This window comes from Hyalella azteca, unplaced genomic scaffold, assembly GCF_000764305.2.
Source record: "Hyalella azteca isolate HAZT.00-mixed unplaced genomic scaffold, Hazt_2.0.2 contig5580, whole genome shotgun sequence".
Classification (NCBI taxonomy): Eukaryota; Metazoa; Arthropoda; class Malacostraca; order Amphipoda; family Hyalellidae; genus Hyalella; species Hyalella azteca.
This window is the reverse complement of record NW_025935765.1, coordinates 254,960-274,563: the sequence shown is the minus strand read 5'-3', so window position 1 is coordinate 274,563 and position 19,604 is coordinate 254,960. Positions and strand designations below refer to the sequence as shown.

General features: G+C 37.7%; 1 protein-coding gene across 3 annotated transcripts in view; it reads left to right on the top strand.

The window, feature by feature from the left end:
• Positions 1-19,604, top strand: part of LOC108665701 (formin-binding protein 1-like) — a 72,189-nt gene that overhangs the window by 28,477 nt on the left and 24,108 nt on the right. For all 3 annotated transcript variants that reach the window (XM_047880556.1, XM_047880557.1, XM_018152495.2), the window contains exon 2: positions 9,664-9,779. In XM_047880556.1, the coding sequence (XP_047736512.1) occupies positions 9,664-9,779 (116 nt within the window). The remainder of the gene's footprint in view (positions 1-9,663; positions 9,780-19,604) is intronic.

Sequence of the window (19,604 nt, the reverse complement as noted above, 5' to 3'; positions counted from 1 at the left end):
AGATAGATGTTATTTTATTTTCATTCTATTTGACATGGGCGTGTGCAATATATGCATCTCTCCTTATAAGAGCACTTCGTCCAGTGGCATGGCAAGACCGTAACCCTGCAGGTACAGGGCATTTCGCTAGCACTTTTCTGCTATCATTCAAGTGTCTCGTGTCAAATTACGCGAATAATTATAGTCTTTACGGCAAATCTATATCTATGCATCTCCTATGTTTTTATAAGTTTTTTTTTCTATTTATTTCATCAAATTGGGTCCTGATAAAGATTTGAGTGGCGATTTATTGTATAATATATACTTCTTTTGATTTTTCTTCATAAAATCTCTACGCTTATCCTTGATTGGTTTGTAATCAGCCTGTGGTCAAAGCTCTAAGAAGCTGTACTAATATTGACGCTCATTAAGTTAATAAGTTAGCTGTTCTTCGCAATAATTTTATACCGATATCAGTTTCTGCACAAAATTCATCAGCTAGCAATCAAATAATCAGTTGGAGGGAAGATTTAACAGTTTTTTCATCTGTACATTATCTGGGCACTTCAGTGTAAGCTTTGCAATAACAGTTGTGAAGCCTAGTTTTCTTTTGCTGCGTCCCTGTCACTCATCGTCATTAATTATAAAATTCGTCAAAGTGATGGATGCGACAAGCCACTGCGTACCCACGTAAGCTTTACAATTACTGTTCTAAAACATCGTTTTCTTTTGCTGCATCTCTCTCACACATCGTCATTAATTATAAAAATTTGTCAAAGTGATCGATGCGACGAACCACTGCGTACCCACGTAAGCTTTACAATTACAGTTCTAAAACATCGTTTTCTTTTGCTGCATCTCTCTCACACATCGTCATTAATTATAAAATTTGTCAAAGTGATGGATGCGACAAGCCACTGCGTATCCACGTAAGCTTTACAATTACAGTTGTGAAGCCTACTTTTATTTTGTTGCATCCCTCTCACACATCACCATTAATTATGACATTCGTCAAAGTGATTGATGCCGATACCCACGTAGTGACGTAAGTATCACTAACTGTTGAACGCTTGAGTACCGCGCCCTCTCGTGCGCCGCCTTATAAGGCTGGACGGCGGCGGACCCCGGAGTCTGCGTGCTGTAAACATCCGGTGTGTGTTTACGGTGCTGTCATAAGCAGCGCTGTGCAGTCACCGCGCCTTCTTGTGGTTAACCCGTGTTTTTTACATTGCTTTATTGAATAGATTATTTCAGTAGGTGTCGTCGAATGAAGGTTTTGTCTTCAGTTTTATATGCCGTCACCGCGCCTTCTTGTGGTTAACCCGTGTTTTTTACGTTGCTTTATTGAATAGATTATTTCAGTAGGTGTCGTCGAATGAAGGTTTTGTCTTCAGTTTTATATGCCGTCACCGCGCTTTCTTGTGGTTAACCCGTGTTTTTTACGTTGCTTCATTAAATAGATTATTTCAGCTGATGTCTTAAGTAAGTGCACTGCAACAGACAAGAACACTGCTTCCTTCTACGATCTCTTACAAATATTAACGCTCAAATGATGTTTACGAGTTGAATTCATACAAGATGGCATTGACTTACTTTCATGTAGCTTAATGTCAGTAATTCATTTTATATATATAAATAATGTTATCAACAAACGCGAGCTAGCGGCTATCAATCTTTTGTTTTGATTACGCGAGGACGCACTCGAAGCTTCTATAATGAAAGCGTAATTGTTTGATTTCAATTAAGGTCACCCAGAACTCACTGCGCTCATATATACGCATCCCGTCCTGCAAGCTGAGTATTGCATAATGTCGCTTCAAGGGTCGTATTGCCGCTAACTGAAATGCAAACCACTATAGCTGTTTTTATTGTATTTCTTTGCGTAATTGCATTCTATAAATTATTTTTGAAGCATCAAAAACTTAACTTTAGGTTATTTGTGTGTGTGCATAAATCTGCCTATTATCTATTGTAAATGCACAAGAATAATATTAGATATGTTATAATGAAACTTGGGTGTTGCAATTTTAAGACTCGCGTCAAGCTGTTATTCTTATAGAATTTATTTTTTTACCATTGTTATTGTAGTAACATTTATGAACGATAGCTCATAATCATATTTTATCATGAGCATGCAATTTTAAACATAATTTTTGTGTCAAGCAATAAAGTGAAACCAACTGAGCCTTCGCTGGTGTGCATGAGCACTGAGTTTGAGATGCAAGCGTGTGGGCAAATCTTTGTGGGGTGAAGGTCGGTGCGTTATTACAGCCATTGTGCTACCAACTGTGTCTACGCTTGCCTTTATCTTCGTCAGAAACTTTCACACGGCTTCTTTATCACTATACTACTTAGAAGTGGTTTTATCTACCTGCATTGGTTGTGAGCATTTAGATGTTCTTGTTAAGATAGTTGCAAAAACAGGGCCGTTCAGGGCCGTTAGTTTGACGGCCCTTAAGTACTTTAATCTCACAAGAGAAGTGCATCTTGCATCATTCTGAAAACGTATGTACCCAGATGCCTCAGACTCCTCATGATAGGCAGCAAGTTACTTCTATTAGAAGAAACCACGACCAGCTAAACTGACTTCACTGGTCAAACGTTGAACGCTAATCACGTGCTGCTTGGATTTTTTATGCAGATGCATGCACATTGTTGCATCAATACTGACAATTGGAAATCTAGTTGTATTGATTTGTTGTAGTGAGTAGTTATATTGAGAAAAATAGCAATGCGAGATAATTTGTTGATCGCAGTGAAACTACGTATGCCTTATTTGTATGAGCTATGCTGAATTCAGTTAGAAATTCAACGTTCTCGCATGAGCTACGTATCTTCGCGAACTTGGAAAACTCCTAGCTTCATTAACTTCTGTTGAGAAGGCTTCGTTCCCTTAACTCCTGGAATATTTGCGTTAAAAAATTCGTTTCCTCAAGCATCGTTGTGTGTTAAATGGTGTGGAATCTTTTGCTAATTTTGTCCATGTTCGACTTGTGGTTTGTTGTCGAAGGTCGCTGTGCGGTTGTCCACGAAAATTATTCTTTTTAACAGATGATTTTGGCGTGTTATTTGGTGGCTATGTGTTTTGCATGTATGAACGAACAAATTTTATTGCATACGCTCATCATTTTAAAATATTTTACGTTTTCTCATTCTAATGTTATTGACCACTCACTAAATGCTGTTGATATATTTCTATAGCACAAGTATAGAGTATTTAAACTATGATTAAGTATAACCAAACGGTATAACTGTTTTTAATTTGGTATCTTTCCGAAAAATGAAGTATGAATACTGCCTGGTGAGAGAGCTATTTCCCTCAAAAATTAACCTAGTAAAAAATCAACTTAGCGATTTCGATAAAAGGTTTGATGTACCCAAGTTTAGCCTGCATATCAAACAGCTTGACTCAATGCACACACTCGCCCATAGTGGAAGCTGTACATGCGTCATCGCTGCAGCCGGTAACACGTTCTCAACAGGTTTGTAGTAACGGGGCAGCTCCAGCAGCGACCTACCTACTCATGCAGTTTTTGTCCCGGAACTGTAGCGGCATCTCGACACGGGCATCTCATGTATATGGCTCGCGTGGCCCCGGTAGCCAGGTGTCAACGCTCCGTAGCGCTCCTGTCGAACTTCGCCACTGAAATCAGACTTCAACATTGGGCATAATTTGTGGGTGAAGTCGTAGGAAAATGTGAATATAAGTTGTGAAATAAGTTTAGCTGTAATGATAATTATAAAATACTTGATATAAATATAGATTGATCAATTTTTTCTTCGCATCAGCTGCTCTTATTGTTAACCCTCTCGTGTTAACCCTCTACCGCCGTATGTCACTTTCCGGGAAATATATCTTTCAAATTAAATTATACGTAAACTATTGAGTGTAGCAACCTGAGGACGTTTGTACGCAAAAGAGAACATTTTAAAGTTGTACATGGCGGCAACTATCAGTGCAAGTCATTTTGCGCTCACTAGAACGTATCCTTTTGAGTATGTAGGCTTGTGACAATATTGCTCCGGTTACTCATGTCAGGCGGTATAGGGTTAAGATACGTTTTATGTATGATACGAATGTAACTAAACTAGCCAATTTAATTAAATGACCACAATTGAAGCACTGTAAGAGTGAGAGTGTATTACCTATATCAATTAGTTGTCATGACTTGTGATCTAGATGCATGATATCACTAATACGGAAACCGTGTAAACTCTGTGGTATCCGTGCTCATGAGCGCGATGAATTATTCATGCGTCGTCGAATCGTGCTTTGTAAATTAAAAAATTATTCCCGTACATATTTTTTTTTGCTTTTCGAACCAAATAAATGCTATAAATGCTTGCTGCAAGCTCAACAATTTTTTCATGTTAGTCGCTTACTTTGAACCTGTTGCACTTTTGAATGGAATTATACTACGTCTAGTGTCTAAAGTGTTGTAACCCGGAAATTTTCTGCACCCTAATATATCCATATTATTTCACCTAATTCCCCCTATTTTTCAAACAAACTATAAAAACTAATATTTTTACACTGTTGGTGATTTCCGCATTCGCTTTTTCTGTAGCTGTTCGCGGCCATCAAAAGACAGCGTTTGTTTTCTTTTTAAAATTAGGTGAACGTTTGTCGTAAAAAAGATGATTGATTCTTCGTACGTAGTACGAAAATTACATTGAAAATGCCAAAATGGAAATTTGTGTCATTCGTTTAAATTAATTTGTCTTACTGTATTCATATTGCATCGCGAGTTACCTTATTTATACTTATTTATATTTACTGTATAGATGTGTCATCATGTGTGTGAGACTTCTTTGCCACTATCTTCAGGATCGGAAATCCGCTTGTTCTTAGAACTGAACTCACCTCTCCGAAATTATCAGTTTTTATTTGATAGGCGGTAAATTTCAATAGGTGCATCTCTTTTGTAATAAATAAATTTTGTTTGATGTGAACCTATACTATAGCAAAGTCCATGAGATATTTATTTGTGTATGCTTTGCATAGACCGCAAATATTAGATCTCAGGCATAGTAAAAAAAGTTCCGGCCATTGATATTCAGACAATTGCAGCAAAAATTTATTTTACGCCGGCAAATTGTCGACAAAAACCTGCAGTTCTTTCAATGTAAGCGTCGAATTTTTTTGAGGTAACTCATTGATGGTGGCGGTAGCCTTTCTTATTGTACTCAGTTTTCTAACAGAGTAGGTTGAAAAATCACACTGTTTTCGTCCAGGCATCTTCTCACAAGTGCTGTGAATAGCTTCAAATTATATGCTCGTGTAATTTAAATTCGAATAAACCTTCAAACTGTAGCAACTAATCTGTTGACAGGCTCTCTTCATTGCATTGGTTGGAACTGTACAGCGATGAATAACCTGTTGAAATCTATTTTTAGAAAAAAGGAGAATATTCTGTTTATATGTGTGAAGTGTAACCATAATTAACTATAAATTGGGTGACTTCAACACGCAATTCGTCAAATATTTAACAGGAACATTTATTTTTTATAGACCATGCACTGGATTTCCCGGAGGACTTATTCACTGCTCATTGAAGGAGAGGCAGCTATGGAAAGTTCACGAGACAATTTCATGGCCCAGTTCCCAAAGAAGATGATCTGCAAGAGTCCGTGTCCGCAGGGTTTAAATTAGGAGTCGCAGTTTACCGTTTGTGTTCTATGCATAGAGCACGTGCACGATTGTATGATTTTCTCTCGCTGCCGATGCGTGAGATTGACGATTTTCGTCGGTGCTTATCAATATTTTTCTCGGAATTTGATCGAGTGTCGAAACCAACCCATGTCATCTTGACGTCATAATTGTTTGGAATTCGTTGTATTTGGTCTTCTTTCTCATGTTATTTTGCAAGCATAGTATTAATTTTTCATTTTAGTTTCCTTTGCTGTTGACTGTATCTGAATACTTGTTAGTCTTCTATTTTTACTTAGGTTTAAGGTTAGAAACTGATTGTTTTTTTCAAATATTATAACCATGCATAGACGCGTAGAAAATAACATTGTGACCCCGTTAAGATGAGTCGATTTTCGCAATTTTTGCGCAGTTCAGCAAATTCACATTAGGTTCAATGTCTCTTTAAATGTAGGCTTTACATCGGCCTTTTTTCCGTGTGCCGGCTATATCGATGCAGGCTGCATGTGAAGCATCGCTCCCGCTTGCACCGGAAACGCGTGACTCAGCTACGTGTTCCGGTGCTGTGCTTTCAGATGGGTTTCATTTACGTTAAATGTTTATTCTTAGAGATGTTACGAGAGTTTCGAGGCGACATGTGTCTATATCATGTGATTCTCTAATATTTATATTTTCATTGATACGTATATTATGATTTCCTTCTTCAGTGTTCCGTCAACACGCCGTTGTTAAATTCTCTGTTCATTTGAATTTTTTAGCGTTGAAGATTTATTTAATCCAAATGAAATGTCTATGAATACTATTCAATGCTCCAATACAAAATAATTATAAACTGAGAATATAGTTTTCATCTATTAACGTTTATTTATTATTATTACTATTTTTTAAAGTTGACTACTACGCATCTAACTCTGGCAATAACATCCGAAACGGACTTACACTTATATTTAACAACTGCCGTGAACTGCCTTGCTCCACTGGAGCGGTAAATAACGCGTACCTCAAAACTGTATTGTCCCGTAGAGATTCCTGTAAAATATTATTGTAAAAAAGGAAGAAGTACAAGATATTCGAAGAACTGAATTTAAGTTCATACATTTCAGCCCGGTTATCATACCATTTGACAATGTCATCATTAGTATTTGCGTTAAATCTTAGTTTTAAGTTTGTTCTATGAAGTCAAATTGAACGAATGCACTGGTTTTAGTAGTACTTCATAAAGACTTTAGTGTCGTCATCTATAAGCATTATTTAATGTCAACATTTTAATTAATGTTGTAAGTTTCTATACAAGACTTCTTCCTTGATACTTTACTCATGACCGTGACCTTATTCTAACAAGGTCCTCGTTAACTATCGGAACGTTCATAATTCTTCCTTCTACTACACGACACCCCTGCAATTTTACATTAATCACTGAGTAATTCTGCTTCGAAGTCTCGGGATTGTAACGGAACGACGGTCGCTGTTCCAAGTGCAGCTCCGTTTAAAATGATAACAGAAGTGCAGACGTGCCATTGTCGGCCACCGATACAATTGCCATGATTTAGCACATGGAGTTTGTATAAGAGCAAAGCACTTACCACGACGACGGTTGAGTGTCAGGTCACATTATCGGAACGCGCCCTTGTCGCGCTTAGTTTTGTTGAGAGCGCTTCTCTCGGTCGTTAATATGGAAGTGTCTTGTTCACTCTTGCGTTTATTCAATAGCAAATGCACATAAATCCTGTTCTATCACATTGAGAGAATTATTCGATAAAAATTACGATACATTTCAATTATTAATCGAATTATTTTTTTAAGCTGGCATGTTATGTTCAGGATTATTAGTTACAATCGTAGCCAGCAGCGGCAAAGATTACAGATGCCGGTGGTTTCCATGACACCAACCGCGTCATCGCAGCGCTGACTCAACTGGAGGCGACTGGCTGACGCTGCCTGGAGCCTACGCACTGCTTGCTGACTCACTGCAGCGCCTGCAGCTCTGCTGAGCTGCTGATATGTATGCTCTACTATGCTTTGCGCTGCTGCTATGTGCTTACAGCTCTGAGCTGCAGTTTTGCTCTACTGTGCTATGCGCTGCTGTTCTCAGCTGCTGATGTGCTCTACTATGCTCTTCCATCCTTGAGAGGGACCTGGCTGGGAGGTGCTTCTGGCACCAAAAAGTCTTGAAATTAATTATTAAAAAATATGTTTTGCCTTACACATACTGATCTACTATAACCCGCCTTATACCAACATTCCCTGCTTGTATTCATTGGTAGTCATGGTTATTCTAATTCAATCGTTTGTTGGATTTCCTAGCTTTGCAATGCACCTTAAATTGAGGGATTGTTTACATTGCTGCCGTGACTGAAGCTTGAAAACAAATGCCTTTTAGTCCACATGCGTTACTACGCTCCGGAACTCTGGAAACTACTGTATCGTACTCTACATTACAACCCACTCGTATTATTTTCTATCGGCTTTCCGCTTGAAAAATGCGTCATTATTTGTTGCACTCGTTTCCCTTTGAATTGACCAATGCGGCAATTTATTTTTTGAGTATTTTTTATACTACAGAATAAGTGCAGCCGATCACTCGCCCGGATCCAGTGTCTATTACCGCAGTTCACGCAGGTGGAGTCGTCACTAATTGAGGTGCAGGAGTCACGTTATAGCCATTATCTGGTAATGGCCTGACCACACATTTGGTTTATATTTTGGAAATTATTCATCATATATATGTAATCGCTGTCGCATAGTGTCATACATTGAATTGGATTTTGCGAGAACTAATGCAGTTTCAACTCGCGACTTGCCTGTTGCGTCAAGCCTGGGTAGTATAAAAAAGATGAAGACAAGATCTCGCATGGGATTTATCTTATTCATTTTTGTGATTAATTATGGAGCTTGGATTAATTTGTTCTTCGCCAATGAGGAACATGCGCATGCCTGCTGTGGCCGTCTACCGCATGCGTCTGAAAACTTTACGATCTTGTGTCCGCGAATTTCCAATTTCGTTCATTTATAAACACCCGCTGTCAAACTGATTGTTGTATTGTAATAATCGCGCTTAAATGAAAGCCGATACAGATACAGTTACACGATAGCACGATTTGTTTTTTTTATATTCGCTCTTTTTACGCGTTCAAAGCATTTCCTTGTATGCAGTGGTCACCTCTCGTGTCTCTTTACTATCTTATTGGTTAGGTTTCTCATTCTCAAGCTTCGTCTTTATGGTCATCGTTTAAACAATTGTCAAAAAGATGGTTTCATAGCCCTGATTCAATCCATTTACGATATTATTTTAGTTCGTTAATTTTTCGTGAATGCTTCGTGCATCATCGAACAAAGTGTTTCATGTTCTTCAAAAATAGCTTTCGCAAAGCCAGAAAATATAGGATGTTGCGTGTTGATATTTCTTGAACTTATATTTTTTAGTCGATTTGGTTTCATTCACTATGAAGTGAAAAAGGCCGCTTAGTGTGTTCGTTCATGATATGACGTGGAATGCTTTCTGTTCCAAGAAAACAAATAATGTGAGAGTTTCAATTAAGATGAGGAATTATTTTCTGCGCTGCATGAATTCTCATTGGCGCGAGTACTGTCGTCTGTTTAGGCGCAGTCAACGTTCACGCAGGACTTGTATTCTGTTTACGTTGGCGTGGTCAATGATGCTTAACTTGATGCAAGCTGTTGCATCTAAAAATATTCTTACTGCCCGGTAATTCAATGATGCATGTCGCGCAAACTTTTCTTGTGTTCAACCATGCAAATGATGATGCAAAAAATTACGTTTGTCGCTATGGTAAACAGGAAGGCTGTGCTGGATACACTTTTTCATGAAATAACTATTAGCAATATCATTGTTTTTTAATCGAGGCAGGTCGTTCTCTTCTATTACACGATAGTTATCTACTTCGTGAAGATAATTATTTAGAGCATTTAATTAAAGTTATAAACGAATCTAACTTATAACTTGATTACATTAAATCTACAAAAATAGATTCATAGAAAATGAAAATCGATTTTATATATATTTTCTCTTACAGGACCAATGGGATTCGGTGAGTTCGCACTCCCAGAAAGGGATCGACTTCCTGGAGACCTACGGTCGCTTCGTCAAGGAGCGCTCCACCATCGAGGCAGACTACGCCAAGAGTCTCAGGCAAGTTCAGTATTTTCTCGTGCTTTTTATTATTTAAAGGGTTAACATTTTCGAACTATTTCATGTGTCAAAAACACATTAATTCATTTACACCCGCTTAAAATGGAAAAAGTCAAAGCTTGTTTTATACCAGAGCATTTATCGTCCTTGTTTATTGTGACTTTACCCTGCTTTTTATTAGGCTCAAATCGTAGAATTAAATTTACTACATGTTGCTCTTGGTGAGCATAATAGAAAAATCAGAAAAATCAAACGACTCGTGATAGCAGCTCTGCTCTTCTATTCGCTTATTGTTTTTCTTTCGATGCGACAATCAAGCCAATTTTCGCAACCCTGCCACTTTTTGAGCGAATATCGCGTTTGCTTATAGTTTGTTGACGTGCAAAGCCGATGTTCATACGTTCTATGCTTGAAGATCCTGCAGATTTAGCAATAAATATATGATGGATGGGCAACTCTATGCTAGAATGCATTCAAGTTAAATAAATAAAATTCTTAAACAGCGTCATATCGTCGCAAATTCTATTCATTTTACGCTAAAATCACATCGTTTTTCTGGTAGCAAAAAAAAAACAGCTGGTAGGCTGCGAATGAAAAAATGCTGAATAATGTTGGTGGTGTAAGATGTTGCATAAGCAACTGCCCTCATGACCAACATGCAGTCTCGTCGAACTTGCTTGGGTCAAAGCCTCGCAAGCAGCCTATACAAGGAGCGGGATTGTGTTTTGAGTTGACCTCTCACTCGCTTGCACTTGCGATTTTTTACGTTAGCTATTGAGGCTTGTGGTCAATCGATACTTCCATGGAAAACGAAAGTTTAATAGCTGCCATTGATGACTTCGTTCTACTGCTGTCAGTGTAAAGGTCTCTTTTCTGCTACTTGTTTGATTATTACTTGATTGTTGAAAGAGATATAAATAAAGTGATTACTTATAATATTCTATGGCTACCCGTGTTGAAACAACTATCAGCAGTTATTCAACGACTACTTCTGTCGCTTCAATGTATCGAAGACTTGGTTATCATCATCCAATGATGCTGGAGTCCTTTTTTTGTACATGGTGCAGTAACATTAATTGCAAATCAGTATTTGCCACTGCTTACTTCTAGGCTAGTGTTGCAATCCAGTGAGGCTAATGAACTGCAGCTATGAAGTACAAGCTTTTGCTGCACTATACAGGCCAGTGGCCATAGAGCAGGCGCGTGTGCCCCTGTTTAGAGCTCACAGGCCTCCAATTGGAGCTTCCTGAGAACCATCTGTTTCAACTTGAATGCCGAGCATTCTTGGCGTGGCCCTCAGTGTATTTTGCCGACGTCCTATACAGCTGTCTGGCTGGTATCGTCTTATCTTTCGTTTGTCATTTATAAAAAACATTCTTCGGATTTAGGTTTCACTTATGCTTTTCCTTGTGTTTCGGGTTTAGGTTAAGGTTTCACTTGTACTTTTCCTTTTACGATATTTGCTTTGCATGTATCCTATGAAATGAGAATTAATTCTGCCTCGTTTGCTTACGTCATTAGACTTGATAAAAAAAACTCTAATGGGTAAAGATACCTTGTATTTGTTATATAAGGTAAACCTTATATTTGTTACCTTTTTCTCATATTGAAATTCGAAAACATACTACTGAGACAAACTTTTCGAACTCGTCAAAAATCAACCTGCTGTTCCTAACATTAAAGAAAAATAATCATTGTTTTAAATTTCTTGCTTTTGAGGATGTCGTTTATTATGGTGTGATTTTAGATGGTGAATCTTTTTATGAAGATCCGCGGCATGGTTAGGAAAACGAGTAGGAATACATAAACAAACTAAATTTATCGCATTTCAACAAAAGCTAACAACAGCCCAATATTCACGTTCCTCATTCGATTCTAGTTGAATCATGTCCAGATTTTCTGCAGACGTCAACATATCGCTGCGCTTAAGTTTGATGCACCGATGTGAAAGTGATGCGGGTTACGTATCTTGTCCGTGTCGACGAGCTGGTTATGTACCACGATGTGATTTTAATTACATTACGATGCGGTAAATCAAAATCGATTACGTTTATCACTGTATTTTGATATAATGAGGTTATTTATAATTATTGTTCAATGACGTTTCGGTGATACCATGCTTTATTTTCGTGCTTCATCATTTATTTTTCTAATCAATTTCTAGCGGTCAATGTCATGCTAAACTGTTATACTTAATATCGATTTCTATTGCTAGCAATCTAACCGACGAATACCCACGCAGTTGCTATTACTTTTACGTTTCATTTCGCTGCATGGTTATTTTTGGCAAGTTTACAGACATAAATTAGTTCATCTCATTATCAAGATCAAGTCGATATCACAAATCCACTTTCGCTGAATTCGTTGCCATTGCGCACATTTGTTATCATTATCTAAAATGAGCGTTTGTATTTAGCCTAATAGTCAATAGTTTGAATTTAGCCAATTTGTGACTCGACTACTGTTTTGTTGTTGAAACATCTAGTTTGAGAGACATATTTTGGGTACGATGTTCAAATCGTCCTCTAGAGATCTCTGAACTTAAAGTTTGGTCATTATTAAGTTAACGAAATCAAAAGCATCGCTGGCATTGTGTGTGTCGGCTCAAGAGTGAACTGAGGCATCCGTGGCACCGGATGCCGCTTGATAAGGCGATGCCCTGTATCGGTGCTACGCACTACCACGCTACCCTCTGCTCATTGCCCTTCTGCCAGACCACGTTAAAATAGCGTGTGTATAATCCAATTTATACGCTTGTGTATATATACTTTAATATTGTCGATTTTTAATCAGGCTTGCAAATTAAAACCATTTGAAGTTCTCCAATGCAAGTATAAATTGCCAATACTGGCAAATTTATATGGGAAATCGTTGCCCGTGATGGGAACCAAACTATTACTCTGCCTCTTTGTTTTTTAGATTATGAACGGTTTCGTGCACTGATTTTTTTGTGATTATGTAATTATTTTGCTGGCAGTTAATCAATTGTTTTGAAAGAAAAAACGAACATTTACATGTTCTTCCTCCAGCTGACAGTTTATTAACAGTTTTGAAAAGAAGCGAGAACTTACGTATACTTCCACCTCAAATATACAATTTGTAATTCTATCCAACTGCAAAATTTGGCAAGTGCGGTTGATTTTTCTGCTTTGCCTTCAGCTCTCATTTCTGCTAGGCCAGCTGTTGTTTTTTTACTGATTAATTTGCGTTTCGTTGCATGTGCTGCTTTCTCTCAATTTCCTTCAGGCGTTCTGTCTTCAGACCATCGCAGTGCAGCAGTTCAGTTCCTTTCTTTTTTCGATACATTTGATTGCTATAATTTGTTAAGTACGTATTGATTATTGAGTTCCAATCAAATATCTTCAAATGTTACTTCAAATTTGATTCATGAGTTTCGTACTATTTGATGCTAAATCATTTGAAATCTAATTCAGAGTAAATTTATTACCATAGTGTGTGACTGGAAGCACTTTTACCGATGGGCTTTTGTCCACGATTACTCAATATCAGCGCCAGTATCTTAATGATATCCTCAATAACTCGTGCTAGTCGTCTCAAAGAATGGCCCGCTATTCGAGAATTGCTTAGATCGCTTTAAGAAAACATTGATATTTTCGTTTTCAATTTTGCAGCAATGCAGCTTATATGTTTCAACGTTAAGCACATTCAGTTTTTAGTACATTCATAAATTATGGCTTGCATCTGCTACCATTAATCTAAATAGATATAACGGTTCTCGTGGTTATGTAGAGAATCACAGTTACTGTACGTGAATGGAACGTGATGTGAATGTGCGTTGTTTTCCTTGGACAACTAACTTTCAGTCACAAAAGGAAAATACAGCTTTACCTGCTCTGGTTCATTTCACACGATGCTCTGAAGTGTCTTCAGCTACGAGTCTCGCCCCATGAACCGAGTTCTAAAGGATTAGCTCCAGCGAAAGCCGGGCTGTTTTCACCCGACCATGCTGACAGACTCTAAGTCAAAGGATAAGAAGCGGACCCACATAAGCGCTAATTATCCTGAATCATCCGGTATCCTGGGAAAATTCTTCTTCAGTATTGAGACCATTACTTAGGTATTCTCACTTGAGCTTAATTTATCAACGTCCGCTAGATGATCGGATATGTTTCGCGCTGTAGCGACGTTATGTGCTCCAGTAAAATCTGAGTGTGGTTGTGTGAACCTGTGTCATGTTCGTTTGTATTCAGCGTGCAGTTAGTTTATGGTTCCTTAGTATCCTTAGTATTTGTTTGGGACATAGCAGTCCCAGGCCACGATGGATCGCCGCCTCTGGTTATCGTTCATCTGCCCTCATTTGGGGTTCAAGCTACGCCACTTAACATGTTTTACCGTTTCAAGCTAAAGTCGGAATACATACACCAAGAGTTACATATTATAATTCTGTGGATCCTCACAACTTAGTTAACCAAATGATGGCCCATTAATTGGGGACTGAATCTTCAGCCGGTAAATACTGAGTCGCCACATTTCGTTCGTTGTGACACGTTCGTACAACAAATTCATCTGCTTCGTATTAACTGCTTGGAATTACGCCACATTTGCCTCTATGTCAGATACGTAGTCTAATGATCTTTATTAAGGCTTGTCTGGGTTACAAATAAGTACGAAATTCTTTTGATGTATTAATGCTTTCATAGATATTCAGTAACTAAGCACTACACCACTACTTGAAAGTTAATGTAGACGTAGATTGTGTAGTAGACAAGGTTTAGAAACGCTGGATAGACGCCGAAGGAGGCGCATCAGCGGTAGGGATGAATGTCGTAATGGAGGCATCTCAAGATATAGTCGGATCTTCAGTCAAATCTTCCATAGCTGAAATAAGAATATCTCATTTTTAAACTAGAAAATTAAATCGCTTATCTTCTCAAAATCCAACATTGAAGCTCCTTCCTACCCAAGAAATTTCAGCCTAAACGTTCGTCTCTGTATTGATAACATACGCACTGGGCCGCAGAGCGTCTAGAGCGGTGTCTTGTGTAGTGTCTGTCCCACGCTTGGAAACTTTCATTGTTTATGCAGCGCCAGCCACGCGGTGCACCTTGTATCTGTGGTACGCGCGTGTTGTTTGTCTCGCGTGTACTGCGTACTTTGTCAACGCCGCTTACCTGCATGGCTTGCTTTGTCCGCATCTCATGCGTCTCGCACTTTCCCTCTCGTTAAGCACGTGTCTTTTTCATTTAATTTGCCAACGTTATTACTTATGTATAATGTTACTTGTAGGTGCTACATAAGCGAATTTATAACTGTAGAAGTTGTGTGTGTTATCCAGTATTTTTTATTGGTACTACATCACTACTTGTTCATAATTTTTTATTAAACTTCATATGCGAACATAGCTGCCACCAGTTTTGCTAAAAACCGCTTTAATTTTTTAAAGTCTTTGAAACAATGTAGAAAGCCTGATGGCTACCGTACTCATATAATTGTTAATCGTATTTAATAATAAGAAGACTAACTGCCCCCTAAGTAATGGACCCTAAAATTGGAAGCAATTATCTATTCGTCGAGTTGATGTGTTTGATATTACTTATGATCTTACATCAGGGAATACGCGTATAATATTTTTTAATCTATCATGATTCATATCCTTGTCTAGAATATATATATTCCACCAATCGCCCACCCTTGGCTTGGCTTGCAAAAGTCTGACGAACTGATTCGCTAATTTTTAGGCTTGCGTATCATTATTGTTTTCGTTGCACACCGAAATGCGAGGCTCAGCTGCAACTACAAAATATGTATCGTGGATACGGCGGATTTTATTCAAACTAAGTTCTATGTTTCCCTTATTCGACTATACTTGCAGTTGCACCACAAACTTATATCATTTGAATACCAATTTAATAGATTGATTTTTATTTTCGGTATATTCGTGCTAGCTAGGTTCACTGCATTATTTGCCTTGCTGTACGCCCTCAGGCTTAAAATGTTTTTTTTTAACAATTACGAAAGACGAGACAAAGAAACTTTCATGCGATTAAAGTGTACAATGCCGTTTTGCCTAATTTGGCAATATTATTTATTTCATGATGTGATATTCCTACAAATAAAAGTAAGAAGATGGCATTTTTTTCATTGCTTGGGTCATTTCTCACAGACTCTAATTTTTTAATAGAATATTATTAAATATGCCTTATATTATCGTTTTCTAAATAAAATCCAAGGGTTCTTTCAACTTCAAATAACTCCCTTTGATTGTGCATCAATAATTAGGCCATGCTATTAACGGATTTATTGATTGTTGTATGAATATATAGTCCAGACAACATTCGAAAATTGTTTAAACGTTCACTCTCTTGATTGCATGTCAAGAAACTTGTGGTTTGCCGCATTCTACGGAGTAGTAACTACAGCTCGTGGACACTAACATATCAATAAGCTATGGTAATTTACACTTTCCTCCTGTAACAGCGGCTGCAGGATCACGTTAATGTATGTATGGACGAGACGCTGTGTCGCCTCACGGAGTTCACTGCCACCGAGTTCAAGGCTATGGTATGGCGGTCCATCTGTTGCCTTTTATACGTATTATATTGCATTGTTGACGTATAATAAGTGTATTGTAACAATATTTCTGAAATTATTAAGTTACGTCTGGGATTTATTGAAACAACGTTGGTTGATCAATAAATACAGTGCGAATTCTTTCAACAACTATGAATGACTAAAATTGTTTTATACAATAATTATCTCAACTTGTAAACATTTTATATTCAATGGATGTTCATTTTAAATTTTCATTAGGAATGATTCTTTTGATGATAGGAGGACAGAATTCACATCCATAGACTGCGAAAGTAAGTATGCCTTGACGAATGTAAATGCACTCCTCGAGTATTTGTGCCTGGTCAAGTAACCCATCCAAGTGCAGTGGTGAAGGATGAAATGTTTGTACTCTTGCCATCGCAGTGTTGATGAAGCAACAACCTGTTGGTCTTAATTCGTCTTTTATTTGCTTAATACCTGTTGAAAACATCGCCACGGAGTTTCATTTGGCAGTGGATGTCTGTTGTTGGTAATATTCTGATGAAGACAATTATTTGAAATTATTTACTTGATTTCGTCCCTCTCTGCTGCGATCCATTATTTTCAACAACATTTGCAGTGAGAAGTTAATCGACCTCGTCTTTGACGTTTTTAATTGCGGTTTTTCGTCTACCAGGTTGCACAAACGCATTCGTATTGTCATTCACGACCATGTTTTCTGCAATTTTCAATGTGCATATTTTTAATGCTATGAGGAAATGGCCCTGAAGGAACGTGGAAGGTTTTCTACCTCGTTGTAGTAATGGGAAATCTCTGCTCGGGCTTCTGACCTTCACGCTTTTCATCAGAAAACTTCTTTGCGGGAATTTACAAATTTTTCCCTTTTTTCAAAATCAGTCAGCGATCGAACTTGAACTATAATGAATGCTGTGCGTTTCCTTGTCCAGAATATATAATGTACTGAACGATGTACTTAATTTTCAACGTCCTGCCACGACTCATAATTTGGTTTATTTTTAAAATGAGTTCACCTCAAGATTTGCTATCAATTTATCAATCCTAAAATCATCTCGATGAACTTGTACCCTTTGCATTGCATTGCATTTCTTTTGTTGTAGATTACGAGATGAAACTGTTTCCTTTCATGAGTAAATGTTAATATTTTCTTGCATTTGTTTAACCATTCCTAACACTTCATCTCGAACATCCGTAAAAAACGCAGCTCTGCGCGGCAGCGACTCAAGACCCTTGCCGGCGTGTGCTTCTGCGGTGAAAGTGCAAACCTCCCAGCCTGCTATGCCTGCTTCTCTCAGCCTTATTTCTTGTCTCTTATTTCTTGACTGTCTTATTTCTTGTCTGTCTTATTTCTTGTCTTTCTTATTTCTTATCTGTCTTATTTCTTCTCTGTCTTATTTCTTCTCTGTTTTATTTCTTGTCTGTCTTATTTTTTGTCTGTATCATTTCTTGTCTGTCTTATTTCTTGTCTCTGTCTTATTTCTTGTTTTTCTTATTTCTTGTCTGTCTTATTTCTTGTCTTTCTTATTTCTTGTCTGTCTTATTTCTTCCCCTCGGCTATCCAGTATTGTCCATCAGAACTTTTAATCGTACAAATACTTATTCCTATTAATTTATTAATAATTTCTTTAACTGTAAAATATCCCATGCGATGTTGAAATATTAATAAAAAAACTCCTTTCTTTTGCATAAATTTTCAATTTGAGCGCAATTGTGTGCCTAGCTCAATTTAAAAGCATGCGCATGCGTGGTCGAATTGAAATTTTCAAAAGCACCGTTGAATCGAAATCGCACGCTTCGGTAACCAAACCGAAAATGTATAGTCTGGGATGTACAATTCCATGCATGCGTCATGGTGTGGTGGTCAGGCGACGTAGATATCATATCAGTGAAAAAATCATATTGCTTTAAAATAAAAATCTAATAAAACAGTATAAACGAATTGATAGCTGCATCAACGTCGTGTGCAACACTACCGGAAGGCGCCGTTTTTAGGTGCGAAAGAGCTGTGAACGAAAGTTCTTCCTCTACCTTAAGACATATGATAAAGTTGTTATATCGCATAACGCTTCCTCCATCTCATCTATGCGTGATAGAATGTGTTATGTAGCGAATTATAATGTCGTTTTTATACCAACGCATCCTCCGAAGTATTGTGCGTTAAGTGCAGCCTAACTAAACTAGAAGAGTATGGTGAAAATTAGCAGAAATATATCTTTTACTAAGTTTTAAACTAGTTTGGCCCCTGCATGTATGTTAAATCTTCAGCCAAGCGTTTACTTCTCACCGACGACTTGTATCTCGAAGGTAATTTTATCAGTATTTTTTTTAGTTCGAGGAATTAATTTAATGTTCATCAAACATAAATGTTAGCGATGCCTTTTTAGCGTTACGTTGATTTGGACACCAATGATGAGCTCTAAATTTTTTTATATAATTTGAAAGACAGATCAATAGCGTTCGCAAATTTATTCTGGTTGTTATTGCAACTATTTTTGCGCAGATCGTCCTGAAATCCGAAGACTTCACGATTTTCTTGAAGTCAAAAAATACCTACATACTGTTGATTGCATCTTTGGTTCGCTCAAATCTTTATTCCTTATGGGTCCAGCATCCCCCCCCCCTATATCTGACTCGTATCATTGACTTTCTCTGCTCAAAATTGCTCTATTGGCTTTGTCGTGATGGCTCTGATAAAGCAGATATAACAGAGATTGTCCCGGTGTGGGGAGTTGGTCCAACCACATTCACTTTGAGGCTCACGTTGCATTATTTCTTTCACTATAAATGATCGCAAGAAAATTTTGCTATTTTTTGTTTTCGGCATGAGTGGCTTTTTTTAACGTTTTACATAGTTTCCGTTGATTTTTAATACATTTTTATTTAAACTAATATTGATTGTTTTGTTCGAGGCCAAATATCGACAAGAGCTAACAGCGTCAAAACATGACTGTAAATGATCGTTAAGTTCCGCATTGCATTGTAGCTCATGACCGTTTACACGTCTTTATTCCTTCCTTTTTAAGACTGAACGATTTAAAATACCTTGCATTAACTGCCGTTGTTAATGTCGGACTGCAGTTATCGATAATATTATATAATATATTTTATATATTTTTTCAGATATATAATGTTGTTCTTGGCATTATCTAACAATAATTGTCTATTGTCATCATGCTTGGGGTTCCTGTCATTGACTTTCTCTAATTCCATGGACCATGTTCCGACGCTGTACCTTATTTTGCACCGAATGCTTTATCTGCGGACCGTGCCTGGAGTGTCCTTGCACTAGTGATA